Raw genomic sequence first — 23,593 nt, 5'->3', positions numbered from 1 at the left:
TACAAGATCAAATTTCCTTCTATCAGTTGCAAATCAAAACTCTGTCCTAATTGGGGCAGTTCAGCTCTTCCAACATGCTGGATGTAGTACTTTTTTTTTTAAACAGTGCAGTTAATGTTAATTGCACCATACTAAGATCTTCTACTAATCAACTCAGTAAGTACTTCAAGGATATTAACCTCTCAATGCACCTTTAATAAAAACAGAAACACTTTTTAATACTCAGCAGGCCAGATAGCATCTGGTCTGAAACACATTCCTTTCTTTCCTAATGGCAGTCATTCAATCTTCTTACTGTTCATAGAACCACGATCAGAAAGTATTAAACCCATTCCTGTTTTTTCCTTTGCTACCATATCAACCTGCTTGGATATTCTGTACCCCAAGTTGAATGCCGTATACAGAGCAAGAACAGACCTGCGAAAGGTTTGTATAATTATCCAAACACAGCCCAGGGCAAATTATATAAAATATTTGCAGTGAAAAAATTGTTAGTTTGGAATTAGATACTTAGAAGAGTAGATATATAGAATCATACATCCTGGAAATATTTTAACCAACTCGTCCACACTGACCAAGATGTCCATATATGTTAGGCCCACTTACATGCACTTGACCCATATTCCTCCAAACCATTCCTATCCATGTACTTTCTAAATTTATCTTAAATGTTGTTATTGTACCTGCATCAACCACTTCCTCTAGCAGCTCATTCATGAGTGTCACCTTTTGCATGACATAGCTGCCCTTGGGGTTCCCATTACATCTTTCCACTCTCATCTTAAATCTACAGCCTCTAGTTCTTCATTCCCAAACTCTGAGGAAAAGACTGTGTACATTCACACTATGTCCCTCATGATTTTATACACCTCTGTAAGATCACCCCATATCTTAAAATAAAATTCAGAAACAAAATAAATGAAAAACCTCAGCATTTCAGTCAACATTTGTACATGAACAACATAATTAATATTACATTAGATCTCTCTGGAGTCAACACAAGATGCGTTATTCTAATACATGATAGAATAGTTATGTTTCACCTCTACATAGAAAACAATTTAAAGCTTTTTCTTAAATCTGATGGAATTTTCCTGACTCCTTAAATAAACATTCAATAATGAATTGTTATCAAACATTAAGAGCACGTGAATTATTTAAGGAAACTGAGAATTTGTATTTTAACAGCAGGCAACTTTTATCTTTAATCTGTTCCAGTCTTCTTTGGATCTATTAAAGCCTGACTGACACACCCTTTCTTCATTCTACAAGCAGTAGTTGGTTACAACGGTTCAAAAATCTCTGACCAAACGTGAATCTTTCCCCTTTCGTAATATTCAACAATGAGTTAACAAACTGACATTTCTATATGCAAAATTATTGAATAATTGCAATACTTTTGGCAAACTATACTATTTATAACGGTTTTTTACAAAAATATTATTTGTGTGTGGATGCAAATCATTTTCTAATTCAGAATTAGAAAATGTTGCTATAGTAAAATATCAAAACCATTTTTGAATAACTACCGCAAAGTTATTTGGGAGTTCAGTTATCTATTAAACCCGTGGGCAAAATCTTGCTGGTAACATAATTTAAAAACATGAAGAAAAATATTCAATTTTATAAACAGTTCATATTCTGGCTGTATCACAGTTCTTTATGTAGAACTTGTCATTCATGAAATTTTTTCCTTCCAAATTAATTGACTGGTCAGTAATTGATGCAAATTGTTATCAGAAATAGGAAATTACCATTTATTTGGGTAAAATTCAGATTAAGCAACATCATAGGATGATTTGATTGAAATCTGCTTACTGAATAAAGTTATGGGAAATAATTAGATGTCTATATACAGATACGTGCAAAATTAAAGTTTAAAAAAATGTAATTGAATGGATTTTCTGCAATATTTGTTAGTTTACTTGTTAAATTCCAGGTTGTAATGACTTTTCTGCCTCCAAAATTGAGACTGGCTGTATCATTATTTTGTTGTAATCTTCAATATTTTGTTTTACAGGATAATCACTTAAACACTTGGGTAACACTTGGGTTTAAGCCCTGCCATGCCAGTTTAAAAACAAAAATTAGTATGTGAAAAAAAGATCTGGAAATATGGAATAGTCACCACATCATATTGTTCTTTTCTGTTTCTCTCTTTTCCTAGTGGTAATCTTCATGTTCTTCAACAATTTTCATGGCATTATTTCTAATTTTTTTTTGTAGGTCAATTACAGCTATTTGAAAAATTAATTAGAATTAGACTAAAATAGGCCCCTCTTGATACAAATTATTCCAATAATTGCAATGAAACCCAAATAATCAATTAAAAATGTTAGGAAGTGCTAATTGGAAACATGGTATTATTAAGGTAATATAAGTATGAAATAGGAAAAGGAATATGTCAGCACTGAGGTCCCAAACTTGCAATGTCTACCACATAAAAGGCCATGGCAACAAGCCTTTGGAAACAGCACCATTAACATTAACCATAACCATATAACCATATAATAATTACAGCACGGAAACAGGCCATCTCGACCCTTCTAGTCCGTGCCGAACACGTATTCTCCCCTAGTCCCATATACCTGCACTCAGACCATAACCCTCCATTCCTTTCCCGTCCATATAACTATCCAATTTATTTTTAAATGATAAAAACGAACCTGCCTCCACCACCTTCACTGGAAGCTCATTCCACACAGCCACCACTCTCTGAGTAAAGAAGTTCCCCCTCATGTTACCCCTAAACCTCTGTCCCTTAATTCTCAAGTCATGTCCCCTTGTTTGAATCGTCCCTACTCTCAGTGGGAAAAGCTTATCCACGTCAACTCTGTCTATCCCTCTCATCATTTTAAAGACCTCTATCAAGTCCCCCCTTAACCTTCTGCGCTCCAAAGAATAAAGCCCTAACTTGTTCAACCCTTCTCTAATTAAGTTCTTATTTAGGCCACAGACCATTTTGTCTTCGACACATTTGGCCCTTCTTAAATTGTTACTGGATCAAAATTTAAGAACTAACTAACTGACATCACTCTCTGAGTATTTTCACAGCACTTTAATGGATTAAGAAGGAAACTCAAATTCGAGATACCCATATTCCCTAAATGAATTAAGATGAAGATATCAGTTGAATGTTAACACAAAGAAGGATCATTCTACCTTTTCCCAAATGCCCCTTAACCCAACCTCGGAGTATATTTGTGGGATGATAAGATAATGTTTATTTCCTTGTTTCCCAACTTCACATAACTATGCTATTGTAAGGTGTGCTTGGGGCATACATAAATCTGTCCAGATATAAAAGCATGGCAACGATCAATGAATCAAACCCAATTTTTTGAACACACCTTTGTGTACCTAATTGAATGTTAAATGAAGATCCAAAGATGATTGTACATGTTTAATGTCAGAAAAACATTGGCATATAGTATAGGTGGGAAATAAATAAATTATTCAAATACATTTTCAACATGTGTAGCTCATGACTGTACAAATATTTGATAATGACCATCCTTTTTCATTGTTAGTAACACACTGAGGGCTTCCAGCAGTAATTTATTTATTCAGACCCTGCTCCTCATAGTTGCGTAATAAACTAAAGCTCATTAAATTCAACAACAAAATTTATTTATGATTTTATAAATGAGAAGTACAAATGATGAGAGTCTGAAACAGAGTGGATAGGAGGCATTGGTTTCCCCTAGCAAGGAAGTGAATAACTAGGGGTTATTATATAGGATAAGTGGGGAGTTAAGAACATCCCATCACCACACAAGTTTAATGCATCAAGGAAGCAGCTCACTCACCTTCTTGAAATATGTAAATAAATTAATTACGATGAAGATATTATGGAGTTCAAAACTCACTGCCTAAAAGGACGGCAGTGATTGAAATATTCAAAAAGCTGGGTCAGCACTCGATATGTTGTCTTATGTAGCAAGAACTAGGAAGTAGAATTCGGCTGCATTCATTTGTACAGGATGTGCAAAATGCTGTCAATTTCTGAGATAAATTCAGAGGAGGAAAATCTGTACCTTCATTGTTCAAGTTGCTCTGGCCACAGATTGTTTCTCCTAGTAATGATACAGAGTTGCTTTTATGCCAGTTGATTCCACCTTGTAACTCAATGACTGTCTTGGTTCTGGAAAGGGAATTGCAAAAAAGTCAAAATGGATTTGTAAAAAAGCCACAAGTAACAAAATATTTCAGAATTGATTTATGATACGATAAAACTTTATTCATCCCCGGAAGGAAATTACCATTAAGCCCAATAAAATAAGAACACAATCTATTGAACATTGTAGTCAACCTTTGAAAGGTTTTAATGCCTATTTCTGCAGGGTTTAACTTACCCTGTCCCAGAGAATGCATCAATATAAGACCTATACCATTCTTCAAACAGCTATTAATTCATATAAACTTCATTTTGTATTCAGTTCTTTATGTGAATTGTCTAGTGATAACTTACCATTGTCTGCACCATTACTCAATCACCATGGCAACTGTCAAATGCCATTTGACTGCTGATAAAATAAATGAAGCACTTAAATTCAGGAGAACCATATAGATCTTAGTTTAGTTGAGCATGCTTGTCTTTTAGAGCAGCATTTTTGATTTAAGTGCAGATATTGATTACCCCAGTGGGAAATACAGCTTTATAGAGCTGATGGTGTTGGTCACAAGGAAGCCGAGAAATGTCCTAGGATCAGGTTTCTTTGGCTACTCAAACGAATACCTAACATTTATTGGAGTGTACCTTCTAAAATTGTCATTCATCACCAACAGCTTCAGTTTCCTTCCATGGAGTCCACTCCATTAATATTAAATCCAATATTTCTTGATTAGAAAGTTATGGGGAGAAGACAGGAGAATTGGGTTGAGAGGGAAAAATAGATCAGCCATGATTGAATGGCGAAGTTGACTCGATGGGCTGAATGGCCTAATTCTGTTCCTGTCTTATGGTGTTTGGCAAACTGCATATCTGGGAGAAATTAAACCATTACCAGCTGTGACTATTAATCTTCGTGTGTATTATTAAAGGAATAAATCATGGATCACTTTAAGTATTATGAGCTTGCTGTTTAAATGGCAAACACTTCGAAGGATGTGTTGAGAATTTTCCAACAGAGACACACTGAGGTGAAATGTCTGGTTGCACTATATTGATATAAGATCTCAGGTGTACAATAAAAGCCCACGGAGTTAAGTATAATTATTCATTCACAATCAGGTATACAGGGCGGCACAGTGATGCAGTTAGTAAAGCTGCTATAGTACAGTGCCAGAGACCTGGGTTCAATCCTGACTGTGGGTGCTGTCTATATGGAGTGTACACATTCTCCATGTGACCATGTGGGTTTCCTCCAGGTGCTCTGCTTTCCTCCTGCATCCTAAAGACCTGTATGTTTGTAGGTTAATTGGCCTCTATAAATTGCCCTTAGTGTGTAGGGAGTTGAATGTGGGATAATATCAAACTAATGTGATCGATGGTCAGCGCGTACTCAGTGGGCTGAAGAACCTCTTTCCATGCTGTATCTTTCAATCAATCAATACCAGCCAATGAATTTCATTTCTGGATGCTACTAAATAAGATTTATCTCCAGCCTATCATTTGAGCCATTTAGATATTTCAGCTCACCATCTATCCACAGCGCAAAATTAAATTGCAACACAATGCTGCATTTTCATTATTGAAATCCTAGTTAATTACCTTTTACAACTTAAGATTTGCACTTTACTGTGAAGAGAACTTCAGTTACTGCCATAACATCCTTAAAATAACAATGATCAACTGGCCAAATCACTTGAATGCAGTAAAATAACACAAACTAAACATGTTTTATCTTTACACTAATCCTTTGATGTAGCATGTAATTCCTGTGTATATTCAATTGAACTGTAGGATTGTATGCTTCCTTGAGATAAACCAGCCCTCAAATGTTACAAATAAAACAATTTTAGAGCAGATGGGTCATGTTAAAGTAAAACACGCTTCGGATTGGAAGGACAAAGAGGATCAGCCCTCTGCTAAAAAAAAATTACATTTCCTGATGAATTCAGAATTGTGATTATAAGTCAATTTGTGTCACTGTTTGTCATTTACTCATTGGAGTTTGAAATGACGGTGCTTTTGAGCCCAACAACGCAAAAAAAGTACAAAGGGTGTCCCACTTCCACAACCCACACCAACTAACAAATAAGATATTGATCCACTTAGTCAAGTCAAGTCAGTTTATTGTCATGTGACCCAGATAGGACAATGAAATTCTTGCTTGCTGCAGCACAACAGAATATTGTAGGCATAAAACCAGATTAGATCAGTGTGTCCATATACCATAGAATATATATATATACACATAAATATAAACAGATAAAAGTGCAATAGGCTGTTATAGTTCTGAGTTTGTTTGCAGTTGTGTTTAATAGTCTGATGGCTGTGGGGAAGATGCTGTTCCTGAACCTGGATGTTGCAGATTTCAGGCACCTGTACATTCTACCTGTTGGCAGCGGAGAGATGAGTGTGTGGCCAGGATGGTGTGGATCATTGATGATGCTGGCAGCCTTTTTGAGGCTGCGACTGCGATAGATCCCCTTGATGGTAGGGAGGTCAGAGCCGATGATGTGCTGGGCAGTGTTTACAGCCTTTTCTGCTCCTGGACGCTCAGGTTGCCGTACCAAGCCACAATGCAACCGGTCAGCATGCTCTCTACACTGCACCTGTAGAAGTTTGTGAGAGTCCTCCTTGACATACTGACTCCGTAATCTTCTCAGGTGCTGATGTGCTTTCTTTATGATTGCATCAGTGTTCTGGGACCAGGAGAAATCTTCGGAAATATGCACGCCCAGGAATTTAAAGTTCTTGACACCTTCCCACCATCGAACCGTTGATATAAATTTTGGTTCACATGGGAACCAAAATTTTAATTTTGCATATTATACTTAAAATCACACGTTCCCTTTGCTAACTGGTATACAAGCATTTAACTCCTAATCTGTGAAAGGATAACTTGGGTAATCAGTTAAGGATGTTCCATTTTTACATTACACTTAAATATATAAAACTTATAATGTAGTATTTTCAATTATGTTTCATGAAGAATCTATGGAGTTCCATGGTCTTAGGCTATGATCAGATCAGGCATAACATTGAATAGTGGAACCCCTTGAGACTGGGTAGTTTAATCCTTCTCCATTTACTTGTACTTGTATGTTTTTCTCGTTAAATATCATTCATTTAATTTTGATTTAGACAATTTAAATTAAAAAAACATTTATTTCCATGTGAGAAAGTGACCTGGGGCTCTGGCCAATATTTTATTGATAATGTGACTGGAGTTTGCAAAAAAGCACCATATATCACCAGGAGCTTTTAGTTCATTAGGGACTTTCAAAGCTAATGCATCAGCCAAAAGGCTCATACACAATGCGGCATGGTGGCGCAGCAATAGAGTTGCCGTCTTACAGCGCTTGCAGCACCAGAGACCCGGGTCTCGACTACGGGTGCTGTCGGTACGGAGTTTGTACATTCTTCCTGTGATCGCGTGAGTTTTCTCCGAGATCTTCAGTTTCCTCCCACACTCCAAATATGTACAGATTTGTAGGTTAATTGACTTGGTATAAGTGTAAATTGTCCATAGTGGGTGTAGGATAGTGTTAATGTGCTGGGATCGCTGGTTGGTGCGGACTGGGTGGGCTGAACGGCCTGTTTCGGAGCTGTATCTCTAAACTAAACTAAAGTAAGACAAGTGATCAAATATTTCCAAGAGAACTATAACATAACATTCAAATAATCCCAAAACATGCATAACAATGTTTTTTACTTTGAATGCCCAGAATATAATCTATTTGACCTAATTTTTATTTTTATTTGAAAACCCTGCTGGATACAATCATTGAAGATACCATCAAAGACAACTAATTTATGCTGTAATACATGTTTATCATTTAATGTTCCATTTTCTCCATATGGTTTATGTAAAAGCAATGTTATCTACCGTGGCTGTAGTCCAAAGGTGGCTGAAGTCCATGTTCTTGGTTATTTTCCTAATTAGCAAAGTGGTGAGATGAAGAAGCTTCAGAGAAATTCCTGGTAACAAGTTTCCACCCCGATTCTATTTGAAATTAAAGTACATTTAGGAAGTCATTATATCACTTTGTTTGTATTACAATTCATAAACATGGAGCTTGAGCAATATACAAATAATATAATCTGGCAATCATCTCCTGGTATCTACGTGCACATATATGTTGCAGACAATGGTGTTGAAAGAATGCTCACCACTAATTGTGTTATGAACTATACTTTTCCCAATATTTGAGAGTCAAATTCGAAACATTAGCGTTAACCAGCATAAATGGAGGCACAGCCACCATTGTGGAAATCGTACTGAAGAATTCTAAAAGAAACTCAGCCAGTTTAACAAAAAAAACAAATCTAACCATAGTGCACACATCTTGCAGATAAAAAAAGATTGACACACATCCAGGATGAAAGTGGAATTTGAAATATCAGAATGTAAAATGTTAGTTTAAAATGCAAATCCTCTAAATATTTGAGGGAATTATAAATCATGCATATAACATTGATTTTCGTAGTGACAGCAGTAAAACAGTGTAGTATGCTAATAAAACATTTATAAAGCATGCAACAATATCTTCAATCTTATTCTTCAATCGTTAAATCTCCAATTCTTGCAGATCAGACTGGAGAAGGTTGCAAAACAGCCCATCCTTTGGAGGGGAGTGCAATCACAGCAGACCAATTCTGAACTTCCACATTTCATTGAGGATGCCTGCAATCCAAAAATTACTGCCAGTTGCACAGTGACTGCTGGCAATTTTGCTGTCAATACATCTGCAATATCCAAGCCATATATGGCTGGCTGAGATAACTTTATTCAATTTTTAAGCATTATCTACTGCTATCTGGTTTAATAGCCAAATGCACATCCAATTTAATGTGTTGGTCATGCACATTCATGCATAAATAAAACAAATATGCTGCTGATTTCGTACTATAAATTCTTAAATTAACTATTAACACCCAGTGAATTTTTCTTATATGTTACATATAATTGTCAATGGCTGACTGATACATGAGTAAGGATTTTCAGTCATAATTGTCAGTGGTTGTGATAAATACAATGAGTTTAATTAACTGAGTGAGGGTAGAAAAGTGCAATCTGCCACTTTGTGTCCTCATTTAATCTGTGTTTTGTTACATTGTAGAAATTATTTTTAAAAAGCTGCTGTATTATGAAATATAATCTAGAACTGTAAATCTGGTCAATTTTGACAAATTATTCATTTTAATTGTGAACTCATTATTGTTTTGGGAATTATAGATTATTTGCAGTTACAGTAATGTGAGGGAATTACTCTGAGAAGCAATTGATTAAATGCCATATTTACCAGTGCATTATTCAGGCTAAAATGATGGTGCAACATACAATATCTTCAGTAATTGCCTCTGATTCTCACATTTTTGATTATTGAAATATTTGAGTTTAATAATATTGATCTCTTTATCTCTGGGTATATTGTACTAATGTCATGAAACATAGATTGTACTATGTATCTTCTCTCCAAAGCATAAGATACCTATCTCTCGTAATGAGGTGGAGTTTATGTTTTAAAATACAGATCTCTTGCATCTTTTCAATTGCCTTGATTTAATCCTATGTGAATTGACAATTTTTTCCCAAAATAAATTAACAGCTTTTCAAGCAAATTTCTTCTCCATAACTTTTGGAATTATCATCCCACTCACCCCATCACACACATGCAAACACGAAAGGATTGGATGGATGCAGAACTCTGCAATAGTTATGAATAATGCCAAATGAATCAAACTAAATAAACAATACGCAAATTTAATACTGGATATGGACTACAATCTATCTTTGAATTTTGAACTTGTAGTTGATAGTCCAAGAGTGACTATTCTAAATAAATACAAAATGTCTGTGGATTGATTAAAGTCTTCCTATTTCACTGTCTGCCCATATGGAAAGGAAGATTGTATTTAATTACAAGAACAATGGATTAACTCACACGAGCACCAATAATATGAGAACATTTCTCTAATTATCTGTTCCCTAGTTAACAATCCTGTGCTATTGTGGGTTGCAACAGAAAGTATCAGTTGGAACAAATTTCTTCTCACAAATGATTTTTTAAATTAAAGTTTTAGTGGTTGCTGTGTATAGAATAATTCCTACTGTTTTTGCTATGCTCAGTCTAATAACCGTTGATGCCAGAATAAGTAGATCAGTCACAGACTGGAAAGTGGTGCCTCCAGTCATCAGCTCAGGCTTTAGAGAAAATATGGCTGAACACATGATTATAAGTCAGGCATATCTAATTCATATCTAATTCAGCATTATTTGACTGCTTAGATGGCTGAATGTTTTGTTCAGTAAAACAACATTTTTTAAGACAAAGATATTTGACGAATGCAAATATTGATGTAAACATTGGATTAAAAATCTGATAATATGATAACAACATTTATAATTACATTGAAACATACATGCTTTCATCGTTTTCAGAAAGCATTGTTTGTTTCTTTGTACTTTAGCACCGATCAATGATCATTCATCTGGCACAATGCTGTTTCCCTGATTCACATCATGGTCGCAGTTGATATGATTCATGAGATGTATTATGAAGCTCATATTTATATTGTTTCTACGACTGTTCATTAGAGTCTGTGCTGTTTTCAATAAACGCTCAAGGGATTTAATGTAAAGTGATTAAAAGGTTAGTAACAGATAATAGTTGATGTAACTACAGGACTGGAGGCAGTGAGGTCCCATATGCTTTTTGCTTATTTTTACGTAACTTGGATTTAAATGTTGGGATCATGATAAAGACTGCGATCACAAAGCTAGCTGAAATAAATTCTAAGTTGCAGGAAAACATCATTGAATTAGTGAGAAGGGGAAAAAGAGGAGCAAAGTAATACATTTGGGAAGGTCAAACTACTCAGAATTGTCAATAAATAGTAGGATATACCAACAGAGGGTCTTGGAATCTATGACCACAGATGACTGAAGGTAGCAGGAAAGATAGCAAAGGAAGTTAAGGGCCTGCCCCACTTGGACGACCTAATCCACGAGTTTAGAAGACTCTAGACGAGTTGAAAAAAATATCAAGGTCGTGTTGACTCGCCGAAGTAAGACCTCCTACGACTATGTCTACAACCTCCTACGACTATGTCTAGACCTCCTATGACCGCCCTCGACCTCAGTCTTCCACACCTAAGACCAACTACGACTAGCTACGAGTGGAAAATGATAATATGATAAAATTATGTCATGTTTGCATTTTTCTTCTCGGACTACCTACGACTACCATCACGACCTACCTACGAGTAAAAAGTATCAATTTTTTCGATGCCAACCTTTATTTTACTCGTGGACATTTTTTATCAGGCTGGAAAAAACGCCGCAACCTACTTGAGGCCATGAGTACACGGAGACCACTCACGAGCATGAGGAAGAGTTACGAAGATCTGCTATGACCTTGTGGCGACCATGCTGCAAGTACGAGTCAAGGGCAAACTCGGCAGAGGTCACCAATTAGGTTGTGAAAGTGGAACGGGGCTTTAGAAAAGAATAAGTTGTACTCCGCTTTTTTGGCCAGGTACAAAATGTTCAGGTAGGAAGATGATGTTAGACCTGTGGGAAATAGGTCAGAGCTGCTGTACTGAATCTTACTCTCTCAAATGACCTTATAGAAATGAGGACAGAATGCATCTCAACTCCAGAGTAGCTGCTATTTTTCAGTTTTGTGGAAGACCTTTTCAGTGGCACAGCTGTTGTCTTACTGCACCAGAGACCTGGCTTCAATCCTGACCTTGGGTGCTGTCGATGTGGAGTTTGCACATTCTCCCTCTGACTGCATGGGTTTCTTCTGGGTGCTCCGGCTTCCTCCCACTTCCCAAGGACATGCAGGTTTGCAGGATAATTGGCCTCTGTAAATTTGCCCTAATTTGCAGGGAGTGGATGAAAAAGTGGGATAATATAGAACCAGTGTGAAGGAGTGATCGATGGTCAACGTGAACTTAGTGGACCTAAAGGGCTGTTACCGTGCTGCATCTTTAATTAAACTAAACTAAATTTACAGAGACACAGGAACTGCAGATGCTGGAATCTTGAGCAAAACAGAAAATGCTGGAGTAACTCAGCGGGTCAGGCAGCATTTGTGAATGATCTGGTTAGGTGATGTTTTCGGCAGAAATGTCACCTATTCATGTCTTCCGGAGATGCTTTCCGACCCACTAAGTTACTCCAGCACTTTCTGTTTTGCTTACAGTGGAATTTCTAAACTTACAGTGGAATTTCCTTTGTTGAATAAACATTAATAACCTGGACATAATTTCAATGTGGAGTTTGCACATTCTCCCTCTGACTGCATGGGTTTCTTCTGGGTGCTCCGGCTTCCTCCCACTTCCCAAGGACATGCAGGTTTGCAGGATAATTGGCCTCTGTAAATTTGCCCTAATTTGCAGGGAGTGGATGAAAAAGTGGGATAATATAGAACCAGTGTGAAGGAGTGATCGATGGTCAACGTGAACTTAGTGGACCTAAAGGGCTGTTACCGTGCTGCATCTTTAATTAAACTAAACTAAATTTACAGAGACACAGGAACTGCAGATGCTGGAATCTTGAGCAAAACAGAAAATGCTGGAGTAACTCAGCGGGTCAGTCAGCATTTGTGAATGATCTGGTTAGGTGATGTTTTCGGCAGAAATGTCACCTATTCATGTCTTCCGGAGATGCTTCCCGACCCACTAAGTTACTCCAGCACTTTCTGTTTTGCTTACAGTGGAATTTCTAAACTTACAGTGGAATTTCCTTTGTTGAATAAACATTAATAACCTGGACATAATTTCAAAGTTTGTAGATTTGGAACTTTCAGGTACAGGAAATCTATATTAATAAAAGTCTGATCTTGACCGCTTTTGGCCCACTGTGCTGCGATTTCCGAGAGAACGCCGCCACCTACGGCTGTCATTTTTGGCCACCTCGCTCAGAGCCCCCCTCCGCCTTCCGGGATCAGAGGATTTTTCCCATTGATGAAAAATCAGAGAGATATTAATGTTTAAAAAAAAATCAGCCATACTCTCCGCTGCCCATGCTGGAGGGAGGGGAGGGGCTATAAAACCCGGAATTGGTGTGCCTCACTCAGTCTCTGCAAGATGGAGGAAGCCAGAGGGTCACGTCTCTCTGAACTCTGAATAACGCTGAACACATGTCTACTCAACTGAGTGCCCTTAATGTGGTTTGAAAATAAAAATATGGTTGGTTTGAAGTAAAAATGCACTGCAAATGGTTGTTTGGGTTGAAGTAAAAATGCACTGCTAATGGTTATTTGGGTTGAAGTAAAAATGCACTGTTAATGGTTGTTTGGGTTGAAGTAAAAATGCACCGCTAATGGTCATTTGGGTTGAAGTGAAAATGCACTGCAAATGGTTGTTTGGGTTGAAGTGAAAATGCACTGCAAATGCTTGTTTGGGTTGAAGTGAAAATGCACTGTAAATGGTTGTTTGGGCGGGGTTTGAGTTGAAGTGAAAAGGAAGTGAAAAGGCACTACAAAGGGTTGTTTGTCTAAACTTGACAACTTCCTGTTTGCACTATATTGATTTTAGGTAAAACGCTACCACTTACAGCTGTGATTTTTGCCCATCTTACTCAGTCCCCCTCCGCTGATCAGGTGCAGAGGATTCTTCCCATCAATGAAAAATAAAAGTATTATTAGTGTTAAAAAAATGTTGAGAATCTCTCTCCTGTCAATCACGCCATGAAGACCACACCTTTACCGGTGGAAGGGGGAAGGATTATAAAACACGGAAATGTGGGTGTGGCTCAGTCTCTGTATGATGGGGGAGGGAGAGGACACAACTCTGTGGTCTTGCACCCTGCCTTGAAGTGGTTGGAAACTGCAATTGAATTCGGTGGCCTTGCACCCTGCTTGAAGTGGCAGGAAACTGAACCTGAATTTGGTGGCCTTGCACCCTGCTTGAAGTGGTATGAAACTGCACTTGAATTTTGTGGTCTTGCACCCTGCTCAAAGAGGTAAGAAACTGCACTTGAATTTGGTGACCTTGCACTCTACTTGAAATGGAATTTCCAGGAATAGCTGAGAGTCAACTGCCAGCCCACCAGCCGTGAGTGAGCTGCCAGCACATCAGGCTTGAGGGACTGAGCTGCCACCCCAAGAATCCATTTGGCCCACAAAGTCCATACTAGCCCTCTGGAGACCAGTAGTCCCTGCAGCCAACAACAGCCATATCAGCTCTCCAGAAAGCCCCCCCCCCCCCCCCCCCCCCCCAACCCCAACTGGCCACCAATATTGCACATGTAGGAAACGGGCAAGCTTTCTAAATAAGGTTGAAAGGAGAAATATAATCCATGTCTGTTTCTGGTAACATGCTGCTGTGTATTAGGTCTCAATAATGCAATACTGTGTGTATTACGTCTCAATAATGCTTAAATAAAAATTGCAACCAATTTGCCAAACATATTTTTAAGATGGATATCTTTCAACGATTGTTACAATGTATATAATGGTCTCTTTTGATCAGACAAAAAAACTCACAGGACAAGGCCTACTTGTCCAGAAATTCTGAGCTGTAATTTCAGAGTGACTATGCTTTCGTAATGATAACTTCCCTTGTATTCTTTGACTGTTCTGTAGATTAGTGGGACTAGCTATGACTAGTATGTCTGTAATATTCATTTTCAGATATACACAGGCAACTTATAAAATATTTTAAATATAAGTTAAGGTTAACAAGGTTAACAGGTCCCCACCTGCTTAAAAAGGGCATCAATTATACTGGTGCCCAAGAAGAGTAAGGTGACGTGCCTCAATGACTATCGACCAGTGGCACTAACGCCGGTGGTGATGAAGTGCTTTGAGAGGTTGATCATGGAGCAAATCAACTCCTACCTCGACAAAAACCTGGAACCACTGCAGTTCGCGTACCGCCACAACAGATCAACGGTGGATGCGATCTCGCTGGCCCTCCACTCCGCACTGGACCACTTGGACAACAAAAACTCATATGTCAGGCTGTTATTCATTGATTATAGCTCGGCATTTAACACAATCATCCCCTCCAAACTGGTTACCAAACTCGCAGAACTGGGTCTCTGCGCATCCCTCTGCAACTGGATCCTCGACTTCCTCATCCACAGACCAGTCTGTTCGTATTGGTGGAAATGTGTCAGCCTCGATATCAATCAGCACGGGAGCACCTCAAGGCTGCGTGCTCAGCCCTCTGCTGTACTCACTCTATACCCATGACTGCGTAGTGAACCACAGTGCGAACTCCATCATCAAGTTCGCTGACGACACCACTATTGTGGGGCGTATCACTGATGGGGATGAGTCAGAATATGGTAGAGAGATCGAGCAACTGTCCATATGGTGCCAGCGCAATAACCTGGCCCTCAACACCAGCAAAACCAAGGAACTGATTGTGGACTTTGGAAGGAGTAGGAGGGGGACCCACAGCCCCATTCATATCAACGGGTCGATGGTTGAAAGGGTCAAGAACTTCAAATTCCTGGGCGTGCACATCTCTGAAGATCTTTCCTGGTCCGAGAACACTAACGCAATTATCAAAAAAGCTCATCAGCGCCTCTACTTCCTGAGAAGATTACGGAGAGTCGGATTGTCAAGTAAGACTCTCTCTAACTTCTACAGGTGCACAGTAGAGAGCATGCTGACCGGTTGCATCGTGGCTTGGTTCGGCAATTTGATCGCCCTGGAGAGGAAAAGACTACAAAAAGTAGTAAACACTGCCCAGTCCATCATCGGCTCTGACCTTCCTTCCATCGAGGGGATTTATCGCAGTCGCTGCCTCAAAAAGGCTGGCAGTATCATCAAAGACCCACACCATCCTGGCCACACACTCATCTCCCTGCTACCTTCAGGTAGAAGGTACAGGAGCCTGAAGACTGCAACAACCAGGTTCAGGAATAGCTACTTCCCCACAGCCATCAGGCTATTAAACCTGGCTCGGACAAAACTCTGATTATTAATAACCACTTTCTGTTATTTGCACTTTACCAGTTTATTTATTCATGTGTGTATATATTTATATCATGGTATATGGACACATTTATCTGTTTTATAGTAAATGCCTACTATTTTCTGTGTGCTTAAGCAAAGCAAGAAATTCATTGTCCTATACAGGGACACATGACAATAAACTCACTTGAACTTGAGAAATTGAAACTCACTGGCATTTTCTTACTGGGAAATATTGGCTTAGACTTGAGATTGTGACTTTTTGTATTGTTATTCATTCCTACTGCTCTGATTACCAAATTATGCAGAACCAACTAAATAAAATGGCATCATATCTTACCAATGTGATTGAAAAGTCTTTGAAAAAGCAGATTTCACCCTGGATGGTATAGACCTTCAGGTTAGTGTGAAGTTGTATTTAACTGGGACTAATTTCGAAAATACAGTACTTGCAGTAACTCAATGCTTTATAGATTGAAGCATGCTATTCCTTTCTCAATGTCTAAGTAAACTTGAGTGTTTCTATTCTCGGTTACGGTAGATATAATTTGGAACTGATTTCATAAACGTGACTATCAGTGTGTTGAACTCTCTTTTGATAATGCAATGTACAATTTACCTTCCAATGTAACACATTACGCATACTGCAAAATATAATTGGAAGGTTTCAAACCAGTATGGACTGGGGAATCTAGAAAATGGAAAAATACAGGTTTCTGAATTTTACAACTTATCCTACCGCATGCCCACAAGCAAGTTAATACTTTGGCTCGGATCTTTCAAATTCCTTAGATCCTTCTCCTCTTTGCTGTTTAGCCCTTAATGAAGAGAAATAAATATTCATTTTAAATATGGCACAAATTGGTATAGATCAGTGTTTCCACAAAAATCTGTAACATTTTACTTACGTAGCTAGTTTCCATGGTGACATTTCCAAGGAAGAGAAATAAAATTTAATACAAATTATTTCCCAGTGCATTTTTTATAAGATGGAGAACAATACTTTAATTGTTAACCCCCGCTGTCATTTGCTCTCCCTTCAGAAGTACATATAGAAAATGAATCTGAGATAAACGAAATGATTGAAAGTAGGCCATGTGTGGCTGTAAAATTTTCCAACACATTTTCTAAAACCTTAACAAATCAGAAAATAAATCTTTGAACACCAAAAGTAATTCTTCAACATCACCCAAAAAAGAGAGGTGACGAAAGTATGAAAGATTTTTTTCAACACTTTTTATTCATAGCTTGTTTCTACTTTACATGAACTTGCAGGTGGGTTTTCATGATAACCTAAATTCTAGTAGGCAAGGCGATTAAAACCTGCGCACAGCGCAAAGTTCATAATTAGGTTTCATATTCAGAGATCAAAACAGTTCTTTAAAAAAATGTACCTTTTTCTTCAATGCACATAAAGATAGTTTGTTACCTAATGTCATGGCATAGTCAAGACACACAATCCAATTTTACCTCACTTCATCTGATGATGGTTGCATACCCTGCAAGCTAACATTAGGCAGCATCAGAATCACATGCATCGTACTTTAAAAAAAATCTGTCTGGAGTGGCCGCAATGTTTCGATGAACTAAATTACATTATAGTACAGCAACAGCCAGTTAACAATTACGCTGTTCAATGAGAAGATCATATTAAACAGGAGAAATGTTCTCCTGGGGATTAATTCATTCCTTGTACATTCAGGAGAGTTAATTGAAACATGGGGATAGAGAAATCAATTTTTACAATAAGGGCATTTACACTACAATTTCCATTGCATTCTTGTACCCATTAAAATCTTTTGCATTTTCTTCAATTGATAATATTGTTGAATTAAAAACAATAATGTTACTGAGTATCAGCCTCTATAGGTTGAAGTAAACATTCATTTGTTCAACCCTCCACAAGCTGTGTTCATTTAAAATATCGCAATGCAATAACTACGATTACAGGCGACCCCCATGTTACAGCCATTTGGGTTACAGAAATTCACCCATATAGAATTTACAAATCACTAATCAAAAATTTGGGATACAGAATAAAATTTGTTCTCATTAATTTGTGTGGGGGAAAAAAGTAAATAATTCAACTCAATTTTATTTTCAACTGCTGCACAGTTAAAATGGCTTTGCAATACGGAAAATAACAACATGGGCTGTTTTCTAGGAACACAACCTCTGTGAGAATTGCCTGTACTTTTGATTCTTTGCATTATTTAAATACAAAAAAAAGATTGCAAACTTTGAGGCAGATCCTGTCTCTCTTAAATTATATTATTATCATATTCACATTTTCAAATCTTGTATACAGTAAAATGATCATTGTTCAATGTCTTGTAAAACTAGTCAGTTTAATAAAAAGGCTTTCCATAGATTGCTGAAAATATACAGGCCAAAAAAACATTATTTAACAGCAAATTCCATTGTTATGAATCTACTTTTTGTACCACACAGCAGAGCAGTAAACAGAATTTTACATTTTGACATTAGTACAGTAACTGACTGCAAAACCTTTTATGAGCTGTTTATTTTTTTCAGAAATAATACTATATTGAATTTTGAGTTCAAGGGAAAGGAATTGCAATAATACAGCCTTTACCTTGAGTAATAATCAATGAAGAGGATGACTACAGTACAGGCAATGCCTGAATTATAGGTTTAATAGGTGTGCAACAAAAGCCACTGCTTAGTATGTGTGGAGGAATGGTACAAACCCGAAGATCCACAGTCTAGAAGTTCAGATGTCCGAATACAGAGCATACGTGGGCTTGTGGGAGTTGGGGAGGGGGGTGGAATTGGTGAGCTTTGTGACACTAACTTACATTTGGCCTTGAAGAAAGATTTCTGTTCATACCACCACACCAAAAGCAGCAGCCTTTGTGTAAATGATGAAATGACTGGACTGGAAGAATAAGAGTAGAGATGAGAAATGGGGAGGAAAGGTTGGAAATAAAGCAATTTTTATGGATGGAAGTGGTGCTGATAATCGGAGGGGGGGGGGGGGCGGGGAGAAAGTAGCAATTATTTTAGGAGTGGGAAAACAACAACTAGCTTATCTTTAAACATAGGTTAAGGAGCAGCAATCTTATTCTCACTGGTTCCATATTTAGTAACTATATTTTGAAACCTCCCTCATCATTTGTGGTCTAATACATGGTTCCTTTCTGACCTCCATGCACTGCATGTAAAAACTAGTTCCCCAAAGTTTAGCCAATGCCAGCACTGGTAGCTTTTGGGCAAATCAACTGCGGTGGAGGCCTCGGCAAGGGATTAGACCCTTTAATTGCATATGCATATTATTTTTGGTCTTTACCAATGGGTTATGACCCACTACTGGTTCACAATGAACACATACTTCCTGCCCTTTATGTTGGAGGGCTAAGAAGCAAATTTTATAGGCTCACATCAATCATTAATTGCCATTGACCACTCAACTGTCTCTGCGATCAGACATGGAACACCTACTGTAATCTGATTTCAGAATACACTGAATTTGTGAATGATTGATGGGTGCTGCGTTCAATCATGTTTAACCATACTATATAGAAATCATGAAATAAAGATAGCTAATATGCATGACCAGGAACATAGAGAAAGCAAATAAGAACATAAATATGTACAAGTAGGTCTTGAACATTCATATGCGTTACTTGTATCATTTTCAATCAGGACAATATTTCTACAATTGCATTTTAGTTCCAAGCAATATTAATACATTGATATTTCAAAAGTGCCATATGATTACAAAATGATTTAGAAATAAATGATTTCAATAAAATTCACTAAAATTCATATAATTTCAACCTTTGCTTGAAACTCAATTCTTTTGGTCACAACTTATTTTCAGGCATGGTGTCACTTTATCACCTCTATTACATCATGGTAATTATATAACGGCAAAATTGTGTTAACAGAAAAAAAAGAAATTACGAAACCTCAACCAGGTCATCCAAACTATTACTCATTATCCAGATTAAAACAAGGAAATAAAACAATGTATAAGAATGTAAATATAAACACTATCCTCATCAAACATCCCCCACAGTATTCTTTAGAAAATGTTTTAAAACCATGCAAGTCCAAATAGGTCAATTTTCAAATCTTTGCTTGAATAGAAAGTTGAGGGATATTTCACTAAGGTGATTCATTATCTATATTCAAACAATAATTGCTCAGTTTTGATGAGAATATGCTTTCATTTTGAGCTGCTCAACAGTGTCCACTAAACATTGATTCATGGGTTATCAACCCAGTAGTCTGTTACAGCAATTTGAATTTTCTATGTTGTGCAAATTAGCCTTCCCATGCACACACTCATACATACTCTCACTCACTATAGGCTTGCAAACCTACCCTCAGAACTGACCTTTTGACTGATATTTGGTGTTACACATAATGTAAAAACTAAGAACAAATCTAGCCATATTTATTAGCTAATTCAAAAACAAAATATTCAACTCAATTCATTATATTCTGGCAATCCTATACCATACCAAGCACAGAATAAAAATAAAATGAGTACGAGCAGCTAGACAGCATCACGATATCCATGTTTTTCTTCTACAGTGCAAATCTATGTTCTATATTTGAATCTCATAACATCAACTGAAAAAATGAAATTAAATATTAAAGGCAACAAAAGTGTAATCCAGAGTTTAAAAAAAAATAAGTTACTACTATAGCACAAAAAGGAAAGCCTGTACTCATCAACATGATGCTATATATGGAGTGATTGACATCACAAACACAGCCTACTGAATCTGATCAGTGGCATTCTGCAAAGGATCATGATTCTACTACTTTGTTGAGTGTAGAAGCAATGTACAACAACAAAAAAACAAAAGTGAATGCAACACTGAAGGAGGATGACCTGCTTAAAGAAAATATGATGCCATAATTTAGTTAGAAGTGGATTTGTCAGTATTTGCCATCCAAAATCTATATAACAATTAGACACCGCCTTTCTCAATACTCCCATCGGTTTAAGCAGATCAGGGACATGGTTCGCACAATGGTTGTGTCCTTAAGACAAACTATTATGGTCTACACAATCCATTGCACTGAAAAATTCAGTTCTTAGGTGAAAATAGTGCACTTGGGCATACCTGCCCACACAATTTAATATGCAGTCAAATGACTGGCTATTCACATCTCATCTTAATGGATTAAATATTACTAAATTTCTGATTGGCAGCAAAAATGTCTGACCAATAGAAAGGTTTGTTCATTTTAGAAAGCAATCTTTTCTTTTTAAAATGTTGTATCAGTCATATTAAAAGCACCTCATATTTGATATCAAATCTTACTTTTTCTGACTATTGAAAAGGTAAATATTGGCAGCTGTATCACTTATCAAATAATTGTCCAGACAGCTACATCCTAACATAAGGTGCATTTGCAATGGTTAGTTACTGGAGTTCATGTCTTTTTTAATAAATCTAAATTGTGGAGTTTTCATTTCAGAAATTATTGGACAACTTTGACATATCAGTTTTCACATGACCAGTAAATATTCCAAATGCAATCTACAATGCTGGAAAGTAATACAGCTGCCTGTGAAATACATAGTGTTTGTTGCCACAAATTTCATACCGAGGAGCATGAAATCTATCCAAACTATTTTGTTTGAAGACGCCAGAATTCCCCACACTCCTTCCAATTTGGCCCACCAATTTTAAATAAAAGAGCTCAGGGATTTTCATTAAAAAGAATTATCATGGCTGAATGATCAATCTTTGAACAAAATGAAGAGGTAATTCTCCATCTGTTAATCCTTACACCATAACTTCCAATTCAATCAGTTCGCACATTAGTCCTGACACAATACACTTATAAATAAACTATTTAAATATTTATTTTCTTGGACTATGTTAGTAGCTGATCTTTTGTTCATACCAAAGAGCTCACTCATGAGCACCAATTTTCACAGACCCATGTCTAAAGATTGTACTTTAACAGTCTGTATTTATCTTTGAAATTCACTTAAATCCATTTTATTCTTGCATTATTAATGCAAAAAAAAAACTACCAATAGTTAAAGCGCCTGCATGCACTAGTTCAGTGTTGACTGGATTAAACTACTTGACTGCGGTCACTTGGTTTCATCAATTCTGCCACTATACCCTCACAAAGCATGCATCTTTTTACACTTACAACTGCCTGGATTTCTGTTCTAATAAGGCAACAACATTGAATTTTGGTCACTAAATATTGCATCTGTCATACACTCATTTAGCATGTGCACAGCACAATTTCCCTGTTTTTCAAATAAGAGATATCATCAAATGCCATAACACTCAAAAATCGCATTGCATCTAATAAGATCCTGCCTGATCTGCGAATCAAATTCTACAGTGATCCTTAAGACGAATTTTTCAATATTTTCCTTTTAAACTGCAGGAAAATTGAAATCACGATTTTTTTCAGTCCGGGACAATTATAGTCTATAAATGTTCAATTTTTCATCATACAACGTTGAACTTCAAATTGATTAGATGGCATGGCATACCCTGCAGCACAGCAAAACATGTCATCACATTTCTCAGGGGGTCTCTTCTTCTCCTGTAGGTGCCTCTATATGTTAACAATGCTGATCATGATACTCATCCCTGACAAACTGATAACATTTCATCGTAAAAGATGGAATGCTTCATTAGCAGGCTTCACACATGCTCAGATGAGCAATCTGCAACTCTTAAACATGCTGCAGTGAGGGTAACAGAGCAGAAACATGCTGTCGCTCGATATATTCTTGGACCTGCCTATGATAGATTGTTTAGACTGTTTTTAACAATAATAAATAACTAAATCAGTTGCATCAGGATTCCAGTAACTTTTCACTTGTAACTTAGAAAATCTTCAAGTTTTATCAATATAGATATTCACAGTTTCTTTAACCATTCACTGAGCCAGAATCAATATATTGGATTAATTGTGTTAATCTTAAATCAGATGTATCTGATGTTTCTGCAGGCAGAATTAACTGGTAACAGTTTCAAGACCCTCAGCCTACTCCTATCTGTTGATGAATACCTTATTTTAAACAACGTTCACATGGTACTTCAGTTACATATCTTCCATAAAAGAGATAGTTTACAGATTATTACATGCTTTTGTGAGATGTTACACTTACAGTACAATGTTCTAGGATTTATAACAGGAGTGTGTAGGCAGATTAGTGTGATTGTTGTTTTTCCACAATGCTTCAGTAGTTCTGTAAATCAGTGCAGGATCTTGGTTTTGTCAATCGTGAATTTGCTGATTCGCAATCCTGGGGATCCAACTCAGCCTGCAGTTCCAGTGTCTTTTTATATATATAACATATATATAATTTGTACATAACATATATTGCACACAATTCCCTCTTCGGCCTTGGTAATGCCCATCAGTGAAATCGATCATGCTTGTCTGTTTCTGAACTGTAATCACGCAAACCAATGCCTTTTTGTAGAGTTAGTAATGAGTTTCTCATCTGTTGGATAAATTAAAGAGGTGAAGTTCCAGAATCTATACGAGCAGTTTAATTTACATTAGCATTATATGCAGGGGA

The 23,593-nt window shown here is 37.1% G+C and overlaps 1 protein-coding gene across 12 annotated transcripts in view; it reads right to left on the bottom strand.

Annotated features, from left to right (window-relative positions):
- Positions 1 to 17,268: 17,268 nt before the first annotated feature.
- Positions 17,269 to 23,593, bottom strand: part of gramd1b (GRAM domain containing 1B) — a 406,068-nt gene continuing 399,743 nt past the window's right edge. For all 12 annotated transcript variants that reach the window (XM_033049646.1, XM_033049640.1, XM_033049641.1 and 9 more), the window contains one exon: positions 17,269 to 23,515. In XM_033049646.1, coding sequence (XP_032905537.1) covers positions 23,429 to 23,515 — 87 coding nt within the window. In that variant the 3' untranslated portion in view covers positions 17,269 to 23,428. The remainder of the gene's footprint in view (positions 23,516 to 23,593) is intronic.

This window comes from Amblyraja radiata, chromosome 33 (assembly GCF_010909765.2).
Source record: "Amblyraja radiata isolate CabotCenter1 chromosome 33, sAmbRad1.1.pri, whole genome shotgun sequence".
Classification (NCBI taxonomy): Eukaryota; Metazoa; Chordata; class Chondrichthyes; order Rajiformes; family Rajidae; genus Amblyraja; species Amblyraja radiata.
Note: the sequence above shows the minus strand (reverse complement) of the source record. Positions and strands in the feature narration are given on the sequence as shown.